The following is an 18,502-nucleotide window of genomic DNA, read 5'->3' on the forward strand; positions in this document are numbered from 1 at the left end:
CCGCCAGTCATCCATATAAGCGATAGCACCACACTTCACTTATATACATAATCTTAAATCTATATAACTATATAAGTCATTAATTCATTATGTGTCGTCATTATAATGTTAATAAAGTTCATTTTTAGGTCATGCGAAGACGAACACAAATGCTCATAGTTTATGTTATGGAATAATTTCGATCATGATAGAACATTTTTGTAACTAGATGGTAAGAAAAATAAATTCACATGACTTATCTGTAAATAATCATACCTATACGTAATAAATACAAGTACACTAATCAACATTTTTAATATTTTAATTGAATGTATAAATATTAGATAATATAAAAATACTTAATTCCATACCAATTTAAAATTAATTTACAAATTTATAATGTTAAATATTAATTTTCAAATGTTTATTATTTTATTTTTTTAATAATAAAGCTTCAATGTCTTTGATTATTATTTATCACATTGACATTTCTGTCAGTGTACACCATTGAGTAATACTCTATGGTGTACCTACACTTTAGAATTTAGATACCTATTTGGCTAAATAAAATTAAAATTGTTTTAAATGTTGACACGTTGTATTTATTTATATAAAATATCTAATATTAAGCTCACGAACAGACACGAACTGCATAATAGAGTTTTTATAAGTATTTATCATAAAATTTTTCATGTTTTTAACAATTCCAATTCCAATGTCTATGTATATTTTATATTAATTATTGAAAAATTAAAGTAACTAGGCATGTATCATATCATACTATCACTTTTAAACTTAAATACACTTTACAAGTACTGTAAATACAAATTATAATTAAGTACAATTATTGATATAACCAAATTGAGTGAATTATTAGTTATTATTATAATAATAATACATTTAATAGTTAATTAGTATATTTATTTAAACAACTTTCAATTATTTTCTATATTACAATAATCTTCTAGACTCGTCTATATATCTACTTATGTGATTAATACCAAATTCACATAGTTGAATTGAATCTACTAGCCATGTAATGTAGTCTTTACTCTTTCGAATGAACCTATATATAATATACAGGTATTATTTATCTTATGAATTGAAGTTTAAAGAATAGGTGTAAATTTCATTGTTCCATCAAAAAATCCCAGAACGAAATTCATTATAGATTTTTCTGTAATATGAATTCCGTATTCCATTACTGAAATCCTTGCCATTGGTATATCTATTAGGGTCAACAATGGAGCTGTGTCATCAGTCAATCTCGTAAATTGTCTTAAAGTATCCGATGTGCAATCCTATGAAATTAAATATAAATATTAAATTTGTGTTTTATTAATTATAAAAATGATTTTTAATCATTTTATATTATTATTATTATTAAGTATTATTAATGTATTATAATAATTTGTACGTACGTCGGGAGCTATAAAAAATAAGAGATCATATAATGCATTTGACCGGGTCTTTGCAACTTGTTGTGCTACAGGCAACAAAACACCTTCAGCCAACTCTAATTCTTCTTCTTGGTCTCCTTCAATGAATAACACAACAGCTGGGTAACTCTGAAGTTTTGGTAGTAGTCTCGAAGAAAGCGAATAAACAAATCGTCTTCTCCATGGAAAATACTGTAATTAACAAAAATGTAAATTTGTTAAGGTTAGGTTAGGTAATAATACAAAAATATCTTGCCACTCCATCAGGGTCTTCCGTAATTTCCGCACGACCATTTTCTGTGATGATATTTCCATTGTTATCAATTAATACTAGGTAAGGAATACCAAGAACATTAAAACATTCAGTTAGGTCTTGTCGTAAAGTAGTATTTGAAAATGGAACAGAAGGCCAAGGCATTGATGATGCATGAGAGTTATAAGACTGTTCACTTCTGAAAAAAACAATAAGTATATTTTTTTTTAGTTTTCACATTTTGGTGTGAATTCAATTTTAAAAAAATCTTATCTTTATGACGATTATCTAATTGACTATGTAACTCAACATTTATTAGGTGTTGATATAAAGTATTTTCAATTAAAAACTAAACTAAAAAAAGGTAGGTAAGTGGATGTCGCTCTGCTGTACAGTAGGTTACAAGTGGGTCACTGTAATGGATGGTGTTAAATTTGAATTCAATAATATAATATCATTATCATTGTATAAGAAAAACGATTCTGAGCGAAAACGATCAATCAATCTTTTTTACCCAACAAATAAAATTTTATTGATATTTAAAGAAAAAAACTAAAAAAATTGAAAACTCACAATGTCCGTAAACAGCTTAAAAAGAGTCGAAATATTTTCGAAACGTATGGTATATAGAAAATGAAAATATAAACATTCAGTAAAATGTTCATGTATCTACAGTTATTCGTTTTTGAATAACAATAAAATAACAAAATCGTTACATGAGAAATCGAGTGAATATCAAATGTTGTAAAAATATGAATTTCAAACGCTCATAAAAATTTAATTTGACTTTCTTGTAGACATTTTTTTTGATAAAAGTAAACAAACTTATGGATAATCTTGTACTACATTTTCAAATCTAAACACAAATATCATGGAAAATATTATAATTAATAACTATTAATGACCCCTGCTGCTAATTTTGGTTCAATGAAGGGTACGGTGGTAAAAATATTTAAAATATACAATATGCTTCAAAGCCTCCACAATTTCGCGCCGCCACTGCTAGAAGCCTTCTATTAAATTTTCAAGCTTTTTTAACCAACAAATAACATTTTATTGATATTTATAGAAAAAAAAAACTAAAAAATGGAAACTGTAAATGTCCGTAAACAGCTCAAAATAAGTCAATAAATTTGTAAAAATGTTTACTTTTGACCCACCAAAGTACCAACTAGATTCACTTTCCTATCAGAAAAGTTACTGTTGAAGAAAATCCAAGCACTTTTACTGTCCTAAAAGGTGATGACAGACACAAAAAAAAAACACATATCATTGTAAAATCAATACATTCATCGCTTCGCTCAGAATCTAAAAGTGGGCAAGTAGGTAACCGTTCTGCTACAGTGTATATGCATATTGGGCATAGGATAGGCGCGTGTTTACGGATATGGCCAATATGACAATTGACCATGGCCATCCTGTGAAATCAGCTTCTGGCAGAATTTTGAGTTTATGACCATCTTAATGTTAATACTTAATAACATAAATATTAAAATATCACGCTACTAAAAATAGTAAAATATTTATCACTTACAACATCGACGAGTCAAATTTGGTGGATTCAGATTTCAGAGCGCTATATAGACATTTTATCGTCGATGCTTAAAGGTTATTCGGCAACAATTTAGTATAGCCTATTGGTATTATCGTACTCTTATAAAGAGTTCAGGAATCAGCATGTATTTAAGAGATGTTGTGATAGAGTGAATCAACAATTTCTAAAAAAATATTTGAGGTTTTTTACGGGAGCTGACTCAATAGTTATCCATCTACCCTGACATTTTTATTATTCACAATATCTGTGAATAAATTCTAGACATGCCCATGAGTATATCGTATTATCGTAAATGTATTGAATGTACATACTAATGTGATTGATGGTCACTTTAATAAATGTGTTTTAATTTATAACTCAATAATTTACCTATCTTCGTATACAAAAAAAAATTTGAACGAACACGGTATAACTTTTTGGTAACCATGGTTGCTATAGTTATTTTTTTTACTGAACGATTTCTACTTTTAACCCACCAACAAAGAAGAAACTAGATCAAATTTTCTACCATAAACCTCCATAAAAGTGGATGATCAAATATCTTCCGACACAAAAATAAAGAAAAACACTCATCAATGAGGAAACCAATACATATGTATAAAAATATTCTTCGTTCCCTTCAGAATCTAAAATTATTAAGTATTATAGTACCTATTTGAAAATATAAAAACAAAAAATATATTTAATTATTTTAAATTATTTTATGATAATAAGTACTTATTATAGGTTATATATTATAATAGAGTACAGGGTATAGGTATATAATAGTTGACGATAGTAATATTGATAATATTTAATGTCTAAATGTAATTTAGTTCTACTTAAGAGGACGCTACACACGCATGCGTCAAATGCTCATAACTCATTTTAAAATTAAAATATAAAAAAAAAACATAAGAGATTCACTAGAGTTTAATATTTTGATAATAGGAAAATGTACTCTAATATTAAACATAACAGAATATAATAGATATGTAATTATATAATAAATGGATTATTCAGAGCACACAACGCTATTTTATGCATTAATATTAATATTGTAAGACAACACATGATGCGGGGTGTACCGTCCTCTTAACTTGTTTAATACTAAGTATAATTATATTTGTATTTACAATACAATACCTGTCAGAACTGACAAAAATTATCTCGAACTGGATTCTTTTTCTTATACTATCGTAAGCATGAATGAGTTGTGGAATAAATGCTTTGCATGGTGGACACTAAAATTATAATAGTTTATAAGTTATATTAAACTACTCTGTTACACTAAATCGTTATTAATACCCAATGCGCAGAAAAATATAGACCATATATCGTTTCATTGGATTCATTTGAGGAGAGTTTTAAGGCTTCTTGACAAATTTTTTCATTCCATAAGTTTGTCCATGGAAAACTTTTTCCACTACACGACAAAAGTTTGAGACCATTTCGAGTATGAACTTTTTCCAAATAGCTATCATTCAGAATTAACAACGTTTCTGCATTCCCAACACGATATTTGTGTCTCAAACGAATCTAAAAACCACAACATAGATTTAAGAACAAAAAAAGTAGGTATTGATACAAAATTATTTTAAAATTAAACACAACCTTTTTTTCAGATTGTGTTATTCTGACTTCTGAGAAAAGCTTAGCGATAAATTTTAGACTTAAGGTAAGATAAGCTACAGTCTAAAACTAATAACTAATAAGTATTTTGTTAAAAAATGGATTACTAAATTAAATTTGTTTTACCACTTTCTAACATTTTAAGCCTTAGACACCTGTAAGAGTCTCAATAACATAACCACCAAATACTACGCAGCTGCGTATACGTGGCATGCACTTTTTCAGCTTTGTAGTATAATTATATAATATTAGGAAAACATATTAAATACAAATGAATAATTTAAATATTTGCATTATAGATGATAGGTAAATTAAATTTAAAATGAAATGCAAATATATCAAAAGGTTAATTTATTTATCTAATTTTATATACTACCATAGCTGCCCCACCTGGCGTTACCAGTGCCAAAAATTTGTTTTTTTTTATAAATATATTTGTAAAAAAATGTATATACCATATTTAAACTAATTTTAATAGTACCTAATATAATATGTAACCATTAAAATAAATTTAAAAATAATATTCATATTTCGTAAACTACACTTTAGCTATAGATATATTTATAGGGGTTATAAAATAGCCTATAAATACACTCCAAGTCTCAAGGAATCTATATTGATATAACTTTTATTGAAAATTACTCAGAAGTTTTTGAGTTCATTAATTACAAACAGGCAGAAAAACATCCATTTTTATATCTATAGATTATTTTTTTTAGTTTAGAGATAGCTAAACCTATGCAGTAAAAAAACATTTTGAGATTTTTATCGTCAACATAAGTGTTAACTAAACAGTTTTTTTAATGCATTAAGTAGAAATGTAAAATATAGTATACAACTATCGATCCTATCAGAATATAAAATGATTAATATAGGTAGTAAGTACGAGGTATCTATTAACTATTAAGTATGTGCCGAACGTATACTAATATTGAATATACGATATGTACGATGTACCTACATTGCAGTCATTACACATACAAAAACACTGGGAAAGTTGTTCGACTGTTCAAGTGTGCGTGTACCTCGTAGATAGAGTAAACGGTCATACAACTAATTAGGACTGATAAACAATAGTTGAATAATATGATATAATTATTGAAGTGATTAAATATTTTGCATAATAAATGTGCAGCAATGTGTTCTGTTATTTTCACGTGTAGACTGTGTAGATTACAAATATGCAAACACTAATTAAAAAAATTCTAAATTTTTTGAACCCCTTGTATACATATTATTACATTTTTTAAATGTGAAGCGGAAACGGTACCTATGTCAGATTATTATTGTATTTCTAAGGATATTTTATTATATTATTTCTATTAGATATTAGTAATTTATTAATTATTTTTCTATTAGGTAGTGGTAAATTTGGTTGAACTAATTATTGCTAAAAAACCAATCGTAAATTGTATAAAGTAATTATTATTATATTTAATAATATACATTATACCTACAATATTACTAGGTAGCTGTTATTAACGTATAAAGCAATACCGACGTATCGTAGAACGGTGTGAATTGATTCATGGCATAAACAGCTTAAAATAAATCTAAATATTTTTAAAATTGTAGTATGTATAATACATAATAATATACGTAGTAAAAAATTGTTATAAGTCCATGAAAATTATATTTTTTTAATTAAAACAAAATAACTTAATTCGTTATTTTTCTTCAATTAGCCAATGTAGATCCCCCTCCCAGAAAGTAATCAAGCCACCTGAAGGTTTTAATATCTCTACTTCAGTTATAACTTACATTTTATATCAACAACACCTCAATTTTGTACAAAGAAATAATTTATCGAAGTGTATTAATACCGATACCATTGTTAAGAGGATATCAGCTCACTATTTGTTTTCTCCCTCTGTACCACATGCAACATAGACAAAACGCATTAACGAAGAATCATTTTAACTATGTTTTTAAGTAATCTTAGAGTAAAATCACCCATTACAAAAAAGATAGAGAATAATATTTTAGAGGGAATGACATATCGATTTTATATTTTATTGTTATTTGACTTTATATTCGACTTTCAAAATAAACGAAAAAAGGTTGTAAATTTAAATTATGTTTAAATTGTTTTGAGACAATATTTAGACAAATCGATATGTCATTCCCTCAAAAATATTATTCTCTATCTTTTTTTTAATGGGTGATTTTACTCTAAGATTACTTAAAAACATAGAAAAAATAATTCTGCGTAAATGCGTTTTGTCTATGTTGCGTGTGGGCCAGAAAAGAAAACAAATAATGCGCTGACATCCTCTTAATATTGTATTTGCACAAAGCATATGTTTATAACATTAAAGTAAAAAAAAATAGTAGTTATATCAATAATTTATTTATACATTATGTTCCTATTACCTATACACGTTTGGTGCTTAATCTATAGAATAAAGTTAAAGTAGCCACTATAGCTAGTAGATTGAAGCGACTGAAAATGTGTGCTTACGCAAATGGATAAGGTAAAAATATTAAGCCCCCCACGGATGTGACCAATTATCCACCTATGTAATTTTATCGTCACAGGACACTCCTTAAGTAGTACAAAAAAATTCATTAATTTGAAAATATGCATATTCTAAGTATACTTAAAAATTCCAAAAATAGAATTTGAATAAATTCATTATTAAAGGCAAAAATAGGGGTGAGCATACTTGTTAAACAACCTGTATAGTATGGGGGTCGAGTGCACCTAGTCATTGAGATCACTGTTATGGATGTGCTAAATTTTATTTTAATGTTAAATCATTGTCTGAGCCTGACTAATAAACAACGATAAAAAAAATGATTCTGCATGGAGACAATTTGTCAGCATATAAAGATATTTTATTATATATTTGTATTGTTATTGGTAATTAATTTTTTTTATAATTAATAGGGTTAGTTGAACATTTGTTTGTTATTTTGTTTTTATTTACTTAAAAATATATACAAAACATTTCACTATTACATACTTATCAAGATTATGTAGATACACAATTGCCAATTACATTTTCAAAATATTTAGATTCATTTTAAGTTAGTATTTACATGTTACCTACATGTTACACTTAACCTACTCAAACCTTTATCACTCTACGGCAGATCTGTATTAACTTACAAGTATTGAAGTATGTAACAACTAACAAATATAGTTATATATTACATGAAATAGTATGATAATAGAATATGTGAAATTTGTTATTGGCAAAAATTAGTTCAACATTATACTCGTATTATTTATAGCAATATTAAATATAATAAATTACTATCAAATATCCATAAAAATATATAGACTGATTACTGATAAACCGTCTCCCGTCTCCGTTTCGAATCATATTTTGTATTCAATGATTTTACATTCAAACTTAACACACCCATTAAACTTTACAGCGACCTACTCTATGACGAGGTACACTTGACTGACTCCTATTTCAACAGAGCGGCTTTTCCGGTTTTATTAAGATCACATATTGCAACTTTATTTTATCGCTATACTCGTTATATTATAATCTATGTATTCTGATATAAAATATTTCATCAAAGTATTCATGTTGACTGTTAAAAAAAATTAATGTTTTGAAGGTTAATGAATACTTGTAATTTTAAATATAATGAGGTAAGTTGTAGGTATACAACAAAAAAATAATACAAATATACAAAATAAATTGTTAAAATAATATTATGCTTTAGTCATTATATTTAAAAGAAAAAATACGTTTCAAAATCAAAGTAGATGTACCGACATATTAAACTGAAAATTGCCATATGAAATAATTAAATCAATATTAGTTAATAATTAATATTGTTTAATTTTACATTTATCTTATAGCAGTTATAGCACGTATAAAAAATATTTAATTAAATATCAAATTAAGTTTTTAGTACAAAATTTGTAGTTTAAAGAAAATAAGAAAGATGGAAGAAATCGAAGATAGCGTGTTATGTATCAAATAAAAATAAAAATATAATATATTTTATTAATAAGATTAATATTTAATGTTTTTTTTTTTTTTAAACATTAACTGGGCGTATTAATAAATTATTATTATCAGAGTAAAGCTGAAAATGTTTTTAAAAATAGCATAAAATCAATATAGTGCCCATGTATGTATAGGTACCTATATACTGTATTACCAACTACTTCAACAAAAGCACCTATAGGTTTGTTGTAAAAAGTGTTTCACTTAATGGCTTCCTTTAAACAGTGAAATTAAAAGTATAGAGCATCATATATGTGGTAGTGTTTATAGCGGTATTGATTCAACAATGGTCGAGGTGTAAGTGTAACAATAGAGAGGGATATTGAATGCGTAAAATTGCAATAAATCAGAAACGTTTCCCCACTATGCTTAATGTATATGGATGCAGGTGCGTGCTGAAGAGTCACTATAAGCAAAGCGGACAACCCCAGAGCAATAAAATGCAAAAAAAAATTACTGAGGGTGCCAAATCTTGGGGAGATGTGATGTGCATGAAAGTTTAAATGAGAATGATATAGGAGAGGAGGGACTATAGTTGTTATTAAAATGTGAGAATCCCGTGGGGGTTACAATAAATCGTACTTTAGGGAATGTGACCATAGGAGGTCTCTGTTGTATAATAATAATACTACGTTATCCCTAAAAGTAAAGTGAACACCCAACAAATTTTTTACTACGATCTGTTACATTATAATATAATATTATTTATAGATAGGTACATAATATATTATATTATACATATATTATGTATAAACTATAAACAATTATGTTGCTTTAAATATGAGACGCATTATTTTCTGCTAACTGACTTAATGCTTGCTATAATTTGTTTTTAATTATTTGATGAAATTAAGTTATCTTAACATATATAATATATTTTTCAAAAAATATTGTACACCAACGGAGTTTTAAATATATCTTATTGCGGACCAATGACCATTAAGCTTGTATTGCGGTGATATTAGGCTTATTTCAATTCTCTTAATTTGTGAAAATTATTTATTCCTCCTTTCTCTAGCATTGAAACGATATAATTATATAAATACATAATTGGATTATGGTTTTAACTATTAAGTACTTTTAAGCCCCAAGTGAGTTATATCGTTCACGATTGATCAGACTATCTACATTATTTTTTATATTTTTAAGTCCAATCGTATTTTTATTTATATATAGATAGCCCTTAGATTAATCCTTTAAATATATTTTCGTTAAATTTAGAAAAAGTGTTTAATATTTTTATTATTTATGATATTATTTAATATTTTTTTAATGAATATTTGTGCACAAGGAAAATTTGTATATTTTTAAGCTTACTCTCTTCTCCGCGTATTCGTAAAGAACTGAATGCCATGGAACATCATTGGTCAATTCATCAAAATACTTGCGATCATCAGCTAAGTCTGGATAACAAATCTGGATAATATTTAGTGTCTTCTCGTTCTCGTTTACAGTTTTATATAGATCACGTAGAGCCCGATCGTCGGTTGGGACAATTTCACTGCCTAATGGAACGAAATACAATGCGATTAACGACCCATTGAACGTCGACTCATTTAGCTCCACTGTCGCCGAACCGTATAACAAACGGTCTCCGAGGAGTTCTGTTAAACGAGATGATAGACATAACTTAACAGCCATTTCTTCACATATTTACCTAAATACCTAATACAAATAATAACAACATTGTGTATATATTATATTAAACAGTTTGAATTATTTATTGACTTATTGTATATACTAATAGTCTAAAAGCCCTAAGAGCAATATTATGTTTATATCCAAAGATCACAATTAAAATTTAAAAAATGTAAACAATATACATAAAACAAGATATATTTTTAGAGTGATCGAAATCCCGTAATATAAAAATGATAAATCATTCCACAAATATTGTTACAAACATTTTTAGTTACGCTGTGTATCGAATAGTACACATACAAATATTATATAAATATAACAAAGAACTGTAAAATAATATAATTTAATTGAGAATAACGAATAAATATTTTATTAGTTTTCAACTAGTACAAATCAATATTAAGATAAAATAATATTACATTCCTATTGTAACTAATTCAAATATAATTCAAATAAAATGTTTGTATAGGTTCAAGTTTTATCTGTTACATTAAATTTATTGCTGTTGATTAAATTTAATATTTTATACTTCAGTAAGAATTAGCTATAGCTAATATGAAGTTAACCTATTTCATAAATATATTTTAATAAACCAAAAGTTGCCACATTAAAAAGGAAACAGAATATATTTACACTTTATACACTGTTATATAATATAAATACTAAGTAGGTGTACATAATAATATATAATATTGAATCCATTACAAAGCGAAATAGATAATAACTAATTATCACTAAATTGTATAGCTATAGGTACACGAACAAATTAAAAATTAGAATTAGATGGTTATCAATTCAAAATTAATTGTAATTTTAGTATGTTGACAGAGAATATTTAATTTAATGAGTAGTATATTATATAAAATATTAAACTTATATATTTGTATTAGTGTATTTTAGTAATAATGTATTTAAGCATTTGACTTTAACTACAGTGTTCGACTAAATATATAGTTTATTAATTTATTATAAATAGGTACCAACCTTAATTTGTATAAAAGTTTATCCTAACTAATTTTAATCATTAAAAAACATTATTTTGTCTGTGGACAATAGAACGTATCTCTTATAAAGGGTCGACAGAGCACCCGGACTGACGTCATGAAGCATACTGAATTGCCGAGGTGAAAGGGAATAGGGATAAGGGATCGTGAAACTCGGCGTTGTTTATACTACATATATTTTATACGGGTATATATATATGTACATATTAGATACAAGCAGTATGCCACCTCTGAGGGAGAAATCCCTTTTTACTAGAAGTACAAAACTTTCAAATTTCAATTATTATATTTAAATATAGTTATATACGTATATATTATATCTCCTTACTAAGCAGGCTTATACCTTATAACTTATAAGATATTTATCGTCGAAACACTGCTCGCCAGCGTGGAATATTGATGTACCTACATTTAAAAAAAGTCCCCCAGTTCAAAATCTAGTAATTAGTACTAATTTTTATATTCTGTGGTACTAAGCAATATGGCCTATGGGGAGGGGGGCTTGAGTCCCGCCCAAAAATTTAGTCAATTTGCGCCTATGGTCTTACATTATATTATTCTACCTAACATTTAAGTCAATTAAAATCTATATTTCAAATATAATAGTTTCATTCATTTTGATCTTTGTCATATAAATTCGTAAAGATAAAAAATATTTAACAGATTATTATGTTGTGTAGAAATATTTCATTAGAATATTTGTTTTTCTTGTTGAGAGAAACTCAAGTAGATACCTCGTGGCTGGTACATATTTATAAACTAACATCTGAAGTAAATTATTAAAATAAAATAAATAAATAATTTAATTATATGATATATAATAATCAATAACTAAATGTTATCTTTTTCTTTATTAGTAAATTAAATATACTGTATAGGAAGTTTATAAAAATAAATTACTGCAGAAATCGAAGAAAAAAGTAGTAACTATATACATATTAATTTGAAACTTTTAAGTAGGTTATAGGTATATAATATATATATATATTATTATTATTATATTATATTTATACCAATTAGGTATAACTATATTTGGTATAACTAACATTTTGAAGCTAATAATTTACCAGCTACATATTAACATATTATAAGTGTATACCTAACTGCAAAAACCAGGAGTGGCTCCAGAGACATAATTAGGAGGGGGGCAAATTTTTTGGCAATTTCGATGATTATTTTTTTGTAATTTTGTTTTTAACAGTATAAAATTTTTTATAAATACAACTTTGGGAGGCCGCTGGAGCCCCCCCCCCCCTCTGGAGCCGCCCCTGGCAAGAACTTAAATTTTACGCATTTTTATAGGCGAACTATATAGTGATTATTGTATAATAATGTATGTAGTGACGATTTTATATAATAATACATTATTATTATTTCAATGCTGTAAAAAGAATATAAATATTATTTATAATTTTTTAATTTATTCGCGTGTATAATGCTTACAATGCCAACTAACTGTATAATTAATAGTATCGTACAAACTAAAAATGTAAAATATATTTTTCAGTATGTCTACAACCGACGTTTAGTTTTTCTCATTAGGTACCTAAATGGTAGGTATTTAAATTAAAAAGTTTTAAAAAATGTTATTTTTATTTTTCATTTTTCATTTTTTACCTAGTATTTAAATGTTAATTATCAAGCAAAATACCTCTTGACGTCACCAAGGGTAAGAACATTTTTTATTATAACTATTATTTGAGTGTTTTTATTAAGTACATTATACATCCATTAAATTATCGACTGATAGTACACAACACGCCAGTATAAAACAAAACTAAAGGGGAGACTAATCGTAATTTGCTGACACACCCATTAATCATTATAATATAGAACATGTAAGTGTCAAGGCCTTAAAATACATACAATTCTCGTGTCTCGAGTACATACTTGACACTTTGACTTTGCAATTTGGTTTACCTGCTTCTTCCCGCTTTGGCGCTTTCCGAGTACCAATTAGAATAGTATCCAGGTACTCTCCTGCAGGCTGCAATAGTACTTGACTGGTTTGTATGCATAGGCGCAATTTGGGGGGGGGGGTGATTGGAGGTGCTTAGCACCCCCAAATTTTTGATACCATCATCGATTTTTTATTGATTATAACCAGGGTTCGGGACTATTATAGCATTTGTTTATTTTTATGGTTTGATATAAAATGTATATTTAATCAAGGAAGTTGGTATGTTATTACTTATTACTAATTGTCAACATATAGCAATTTTCAATTAAATACGATAGATGCGACAGTAGTGGCGTGAAGCTAAGAAAAAAAGCTAGTTTCCACTAATGTATGGTGCCAGAGTTATACCATTGAAAATTAAAAAACCGTGCTAATTAATTGTGCTAATCCATCGGCCCGCTCAACAGATCAAACGGCTGAACATATAAGGTCATATACGGACATAAGGTATCAATCGATCAGAAATATTGTACAGATGTCAACGGGGGATCTCACAGGCAGATTGTTAGGATTTCTTAAGAGTTCAAATCAAAAATGTTTAAGTACTTAAAAGGGTGATTTTTCGTTAGCAACGAAAATATCGTAAAATATATAATATTGTCCGGTGCTTATCAATCCCACTCGTTGCTGCGGTAATTAGTAATACAATATAAACAATATGAATACTAACGATGCTTGCCCTCATGACTAAATAAGTCATGTTTGCCCTCAGAACACTCTAGTCATGACAAAATATATAACTAAACCAATTTATATGTCTGTATACTATAATACAGGACACTCTGTATTAAAATAGTGGTGAACAATTTGTCATCATTACCCCCTGAGATGGTATATAATTTGCCCATATTTTGCTATATTGCCCATGTTAATCTTAAGGAGTAAAATAGGCAACTATTATAACAATCTCGGGGGGCAATCAATATTGTAATGATATTTTGATAAGAAATAGTTCGCCAGTTTTTATATGCCAGTGTCCTGTATTATCGTAAAGTATTTGACTAAACTAAGTTTATAGGTCTATGATCGTACCCCTGACTTCTCTCTCTAATGGCCATAATAAGCGCTGTCCATCAATGCATAGGTCATAACGTTAGTGTTAGTGCATAGTTAGTTAATAGGTCTATGCGTTAGGGACCGAAGAAAACCACCGAGGCCCCACTATTTATTCTTAAACCGTGGTTCAGAGTCGTGATCCAGTTGTGATAAGAACTAAGATTACAGAAATCATTTTGACAAATTAAAATATGCTATGCCATCTATATGTTTTATATTAAACTACTACAGTACTTTCCATGGCAGACTAAAATTGTGTTGGTTACACTGTAACGTTGGCATTTCATCAAGGAAATTGTTTGGTTAACATTTTTAATGCCATTTGTTCTACGTCCTGAAATTTGTAGCGTGCCGTCAAATTCTTTTTTTTCCATCGACCCTCGGAAATAAGTAAAAAGGTAAGTTTTTAGAAATTGTATATTGCATTAAAGACTCCATTTCATGTACTTTAATTACGTACATTTTTTTTTAGATAAGATGCCAGCTAAAACGACTTCTGTTAAAAAAAGGGTGAGTATATTATGCACCTAGCATGTTCACTATTTCTCTTATAATAACTGGAATAACTAGTATTGTTTTTTGATATCTTTAAACATTATTTCTTGTTGAGATTCTTAAACAATATGACATCGAAAGTTATATTATTTGACTTATTTTTATTGAGTTACCATTCACTGCATGTGTGTCAGTTATCATATGCCGTTCATGAAGTGCATCTTTCTTTTATAATGAATACAAATTATACCTGTAATTATCAATCATAAAAATATATTTGCTTTCAACATTCAAAATTAATTATTGCTCATTGGTTTAAAACTTTTAACTGTATTAAATGACAACAATTTAATTGCCCTAATTGGTAGATCAATATTGATATTATATTAACCTAACCTAGTGTAATGGAACCAGTGTGGTGGCTTATTTTAACCCTTTGACAAGTGATTTATTAGCTTCCACTCTGCGTGAATTGGTTAGGTCAGGATGTATTAAAGACGTATTTATGCCTTTAAAATAATTCTAAATTCTGATAGCAAATTAATGATTTAGTTAAATACTTAAATGTATAGCTGGTAGATAGTAGCACATGACTTGTTAACTATTGTCCAACTAATACAGACATAACATAGATAAAATTAGGATTTTGTGTAAAACATCGTAAATATACTTCCATACTCGTCAAAAGGGCTGGCCTACCCTTTACGCCTTTTTAGGTATCTACTTCTAACATTAAAGTATTGAAATATATACCTAGATTTCAATGAAGAAATTAAAAATCATACACTTAGTATTCTAATATTTTTTTACTCATTTGAAACTTGAAAGTATGGTTAATATGTAATTGATTATTGGGGCCCCGTTGATTTTCTCAATATAGCTTTGATTCTGCCACTTTAACCTGTAGCCATCCTGATTACTCTTTAACTTAATTAACTAAAAATTAATTTATGGTAGTTAATACTTTCCTGTGATGTCATTACTTACAATTTCAAATTGGTAGAATCGAAAGGTTTATTTGTTATAAATTATAATATTATAAAATTATAAATATTATTTATTAAAACTACCTGTATCAATGTAAAATCAAAGTATCTTTGCTCCTAGTAAAAAAAAATGTGATAAATCAACAAAATCCATACTGATCATTTTACCAGTGCTATTAACCTGTCAGTGTGTGTAAGATAAATTGATTTTATAATATCGGTTTTGTTTAATTTTTAGTTTGTGTCTGATGGTATGTTACGTGCAGAACTCAACGAGTTCTTGACACGAGAACTTGCTGAAGATGGTTATTCTGGCGTTGATGTCCGTGCTGCTCCATCACGTACAGAAATTGTTATTTCTGCAACACGTACCCAAAACGTATTGGGTGACAAGGGACGCCGTATTCGCGAACTTACATCTCTCATCCAGAAACGTTTTGACTTCAAAGACAAGGCAGTTGAACTTTTCGCCGAGAAAGTAGCACAACGTGGATTATGTGCTGTTGCCCAAGCAGAGTCGTTACGTTACAAGTTGATTGGTGGTCTAGCTGTCAGGAGGGCATGTTATGGTGTATTGAGGTTCATCATGGAAAGTGGGGCTAAAGGATGTGAAGTTGTAGTATCTGGTAAATTAAGAGGTCAGCGTGCTAAATCAATGAAATTCGTTGATGGACTTATGATTCACAGTGGTGACCCATGCAATGACTATGTCAATGTTGCTACTAGACACGTTTTGTTAAGACAAGGTAATTGCTGCAAATTTTTAATATTTTATTCATGAAAATTATGGATACATTTTATGTTCATAGGAGTTTTGGGTATCAAGGTAAAAATTATGTTGCCGTGGGACCAAACAGGTAAACTTGGCCCAAAGAAGCCTTTGCCAGACAATGTCAGCGTTGCAGAACCTAAAGAAGAAATTCTACCCATTGCACCAACCAGTGATATTAAATCAAAACCTGAAGTAGCAGTACCTGCTGTTCCAGTTGTACCTGTTGTTGGTTGAAATGATTGTATAAAATAAACTAAAGTTTTTTTTAAACACAAGTCTTGTTTCAATTTTATTATAAAAAAATGTGGAAGTAGGTTTCATTGGTAGAAACAATAGAAAATGGTGGGATGGTTTTCTGTGGCCTTCTGCACAGACCCACAGGCAGTTGTCTATCTAGAGACTAAGTACAAGTGGGTTGGGGCTTAAACTGGCGACCGCATGTTTGGCATTGCTGCTTTATTTCATTTGGCCATTATCCCCATTTATATTATTGTTAATTTGAGTATATTTTAATAATGTTGAGGTTAAAATGTATTTAAATACTATTCAATTGCTAATATATTGTATATACATTTTTCAAGTTTGTTCTTCAAATGTTAACTATTATAACATGATTTACCTTAGAATCCATCAAAGACTGGAATTGTAAGTTAGTCAATACCTAGTGTAAAATATAAATTATTTTAATTAAATTGGATATAGAATAATTTATAATGAACTATTTATAAATTCATTTTTGCTAATATGATAATTTATTGATATGAGAATTTCTATTAAGTTTCCATACCATTATTTACTGTTTTCTTTTGGCTCTAGATTAAAGGAGCACAAAACACAAAAATAGAAATTTTTTTAAATGTTAAATTCTTGTAGCTGACTATTAAATGATTAGGCGAAAATCTGATAGAAAAAAAATGATGACTAAGAGATATTAACAAATGTAGAATAGCTGTGAGACATCATTGGGCCCGGCTCATCATAAATGCCTATCTTAAACGTGTAAAAGTTCCTCGCTTCAAACAACGATATACTAATCTAAAAATTTAGTTTATGTTTAAATGTGTGATTTTATATGTTTAAGACAATAAGTATCTGAAATTCAATATAACTTAGTTTTTTAAACATTAATAAACCTTTAAAGTGATATTTTTTTGTCAACAGCGCGTGGCGCGTCATGGTCTTTTAAATATAAAATGAAAATTTAAATATATCTAAAGATTTTGAATATTTAAAAAACTAAACCTTTTATTGAAATTATGATACTTGTATCGTCTTAAACACATAAAACCACACATTTATATGTAAATTAAATTTCAAAAATAAAATATTTAGGTTGGTAAATTGTTGTGTGAAGTGAGGAACTTTTACACGTACAAGATGGGCAATTACGATGAGCCGGGCCCAATGACATCACATGTTTTTTTTTCAATTGCTCATAACTAGTCATAACTTATTGAATAATGTGAGTAGAAACGTAAAACCCATAACATTATTCTTATAATTGAACATTCTTTCGAATTAAAAAAAAAAAACGTTTGTGTTGTGTGCTCCTTTAAGTAGACTTTAAATGAATCACAACTAAAATTAAAAAGTTTTTCATAAGAGCCTCCCATTTGCTTTTCAAAATTTTAAAAATATAGTTCAACATTCATTATCAACAGATGGTAAATATTTTCAAAGAAAAAAAATTAATTTAGTCTGTAATAATGTTTTAAAACCAAGATTTTCATCCAGAAAAAAATCCTTGATTTGGATTTTGAATTAGAAATTTGCTGAT

The 18,502-nt window shown here is 27.9% G+C and overlaps 2 protein-coding genes across 2 annotated transcripts; one reads left to right on the top strand and one right to left on the bottom strand.

Moving 5' to 3' along the window:
* Positions 1–354: 354 nt before the first annotated feature.
* LOC132948676 (nucleoredoxin-like) lies at positions 355–11,576 on the bottom strand. Its single transcript, XM_061019258.1, has 7 exons — positions 11,437–11,576; positions 10,129–10,476; positions 4,514–4,744; positions 4,352–4,449; positions 1,675–1,870; positions 1,401–1,610; positions 355–1,280 (listed from the first exon to the last, which is right to left on the bottom strand). Exons 2-7 carry the CDS (start codon positions 10,450–10,452, stop codon positions 1,089–1,091), a joined length of 1,251 nt encoding a protein of 416 aa, XP_060875241.1. The 5' UTR covers positions 10,453–10,476; positions 11,437–11,576; the 3' UTR covers positions 355–1,088.
* A 3,173-nt stretch (positions 11,577–14,749) lies between these two features.
* On the top strand, positions 14,750–17,000 carry LOC132948677 (small ribosomal subunit protein uS3). Its single transcript, XM_061019259.1, has 4 exons — positions 14,750–14,870; positions 14,945–14,982; positions 16,192–16,699; positions 16,763–17,000. The coding sequence occupies exons 2-4, from the start codon at positions 14,950–14,952 to the stop codon at positions 16,957–16,959; spliced, it is 738 nt and encodes a 245-aa protein (XP_060875242.1). The 5' UTR covers positions 14,750–14,870; positions 14,945–14,949; the 3' UTR covers positions 16,960–17,000.
* Positions 17,001–18,502: the final 1,502 nt, after the last annotated feature.

Source organism: Metopolophium dirhodum, chromosome 7 (genome assembly GCF_019925205.1).
Source record: "Metopolophium dirhodum isolate CAU chromosome 7, ASM1992520v1, whole genome shotgun sequence".
Taxonomy (NCBI): Eukaryota; Metazoa; Arthropoda; class Insecta; order Hemiptera; family Aphididae; genus Metopolophium; species Metopolophium dirhodum.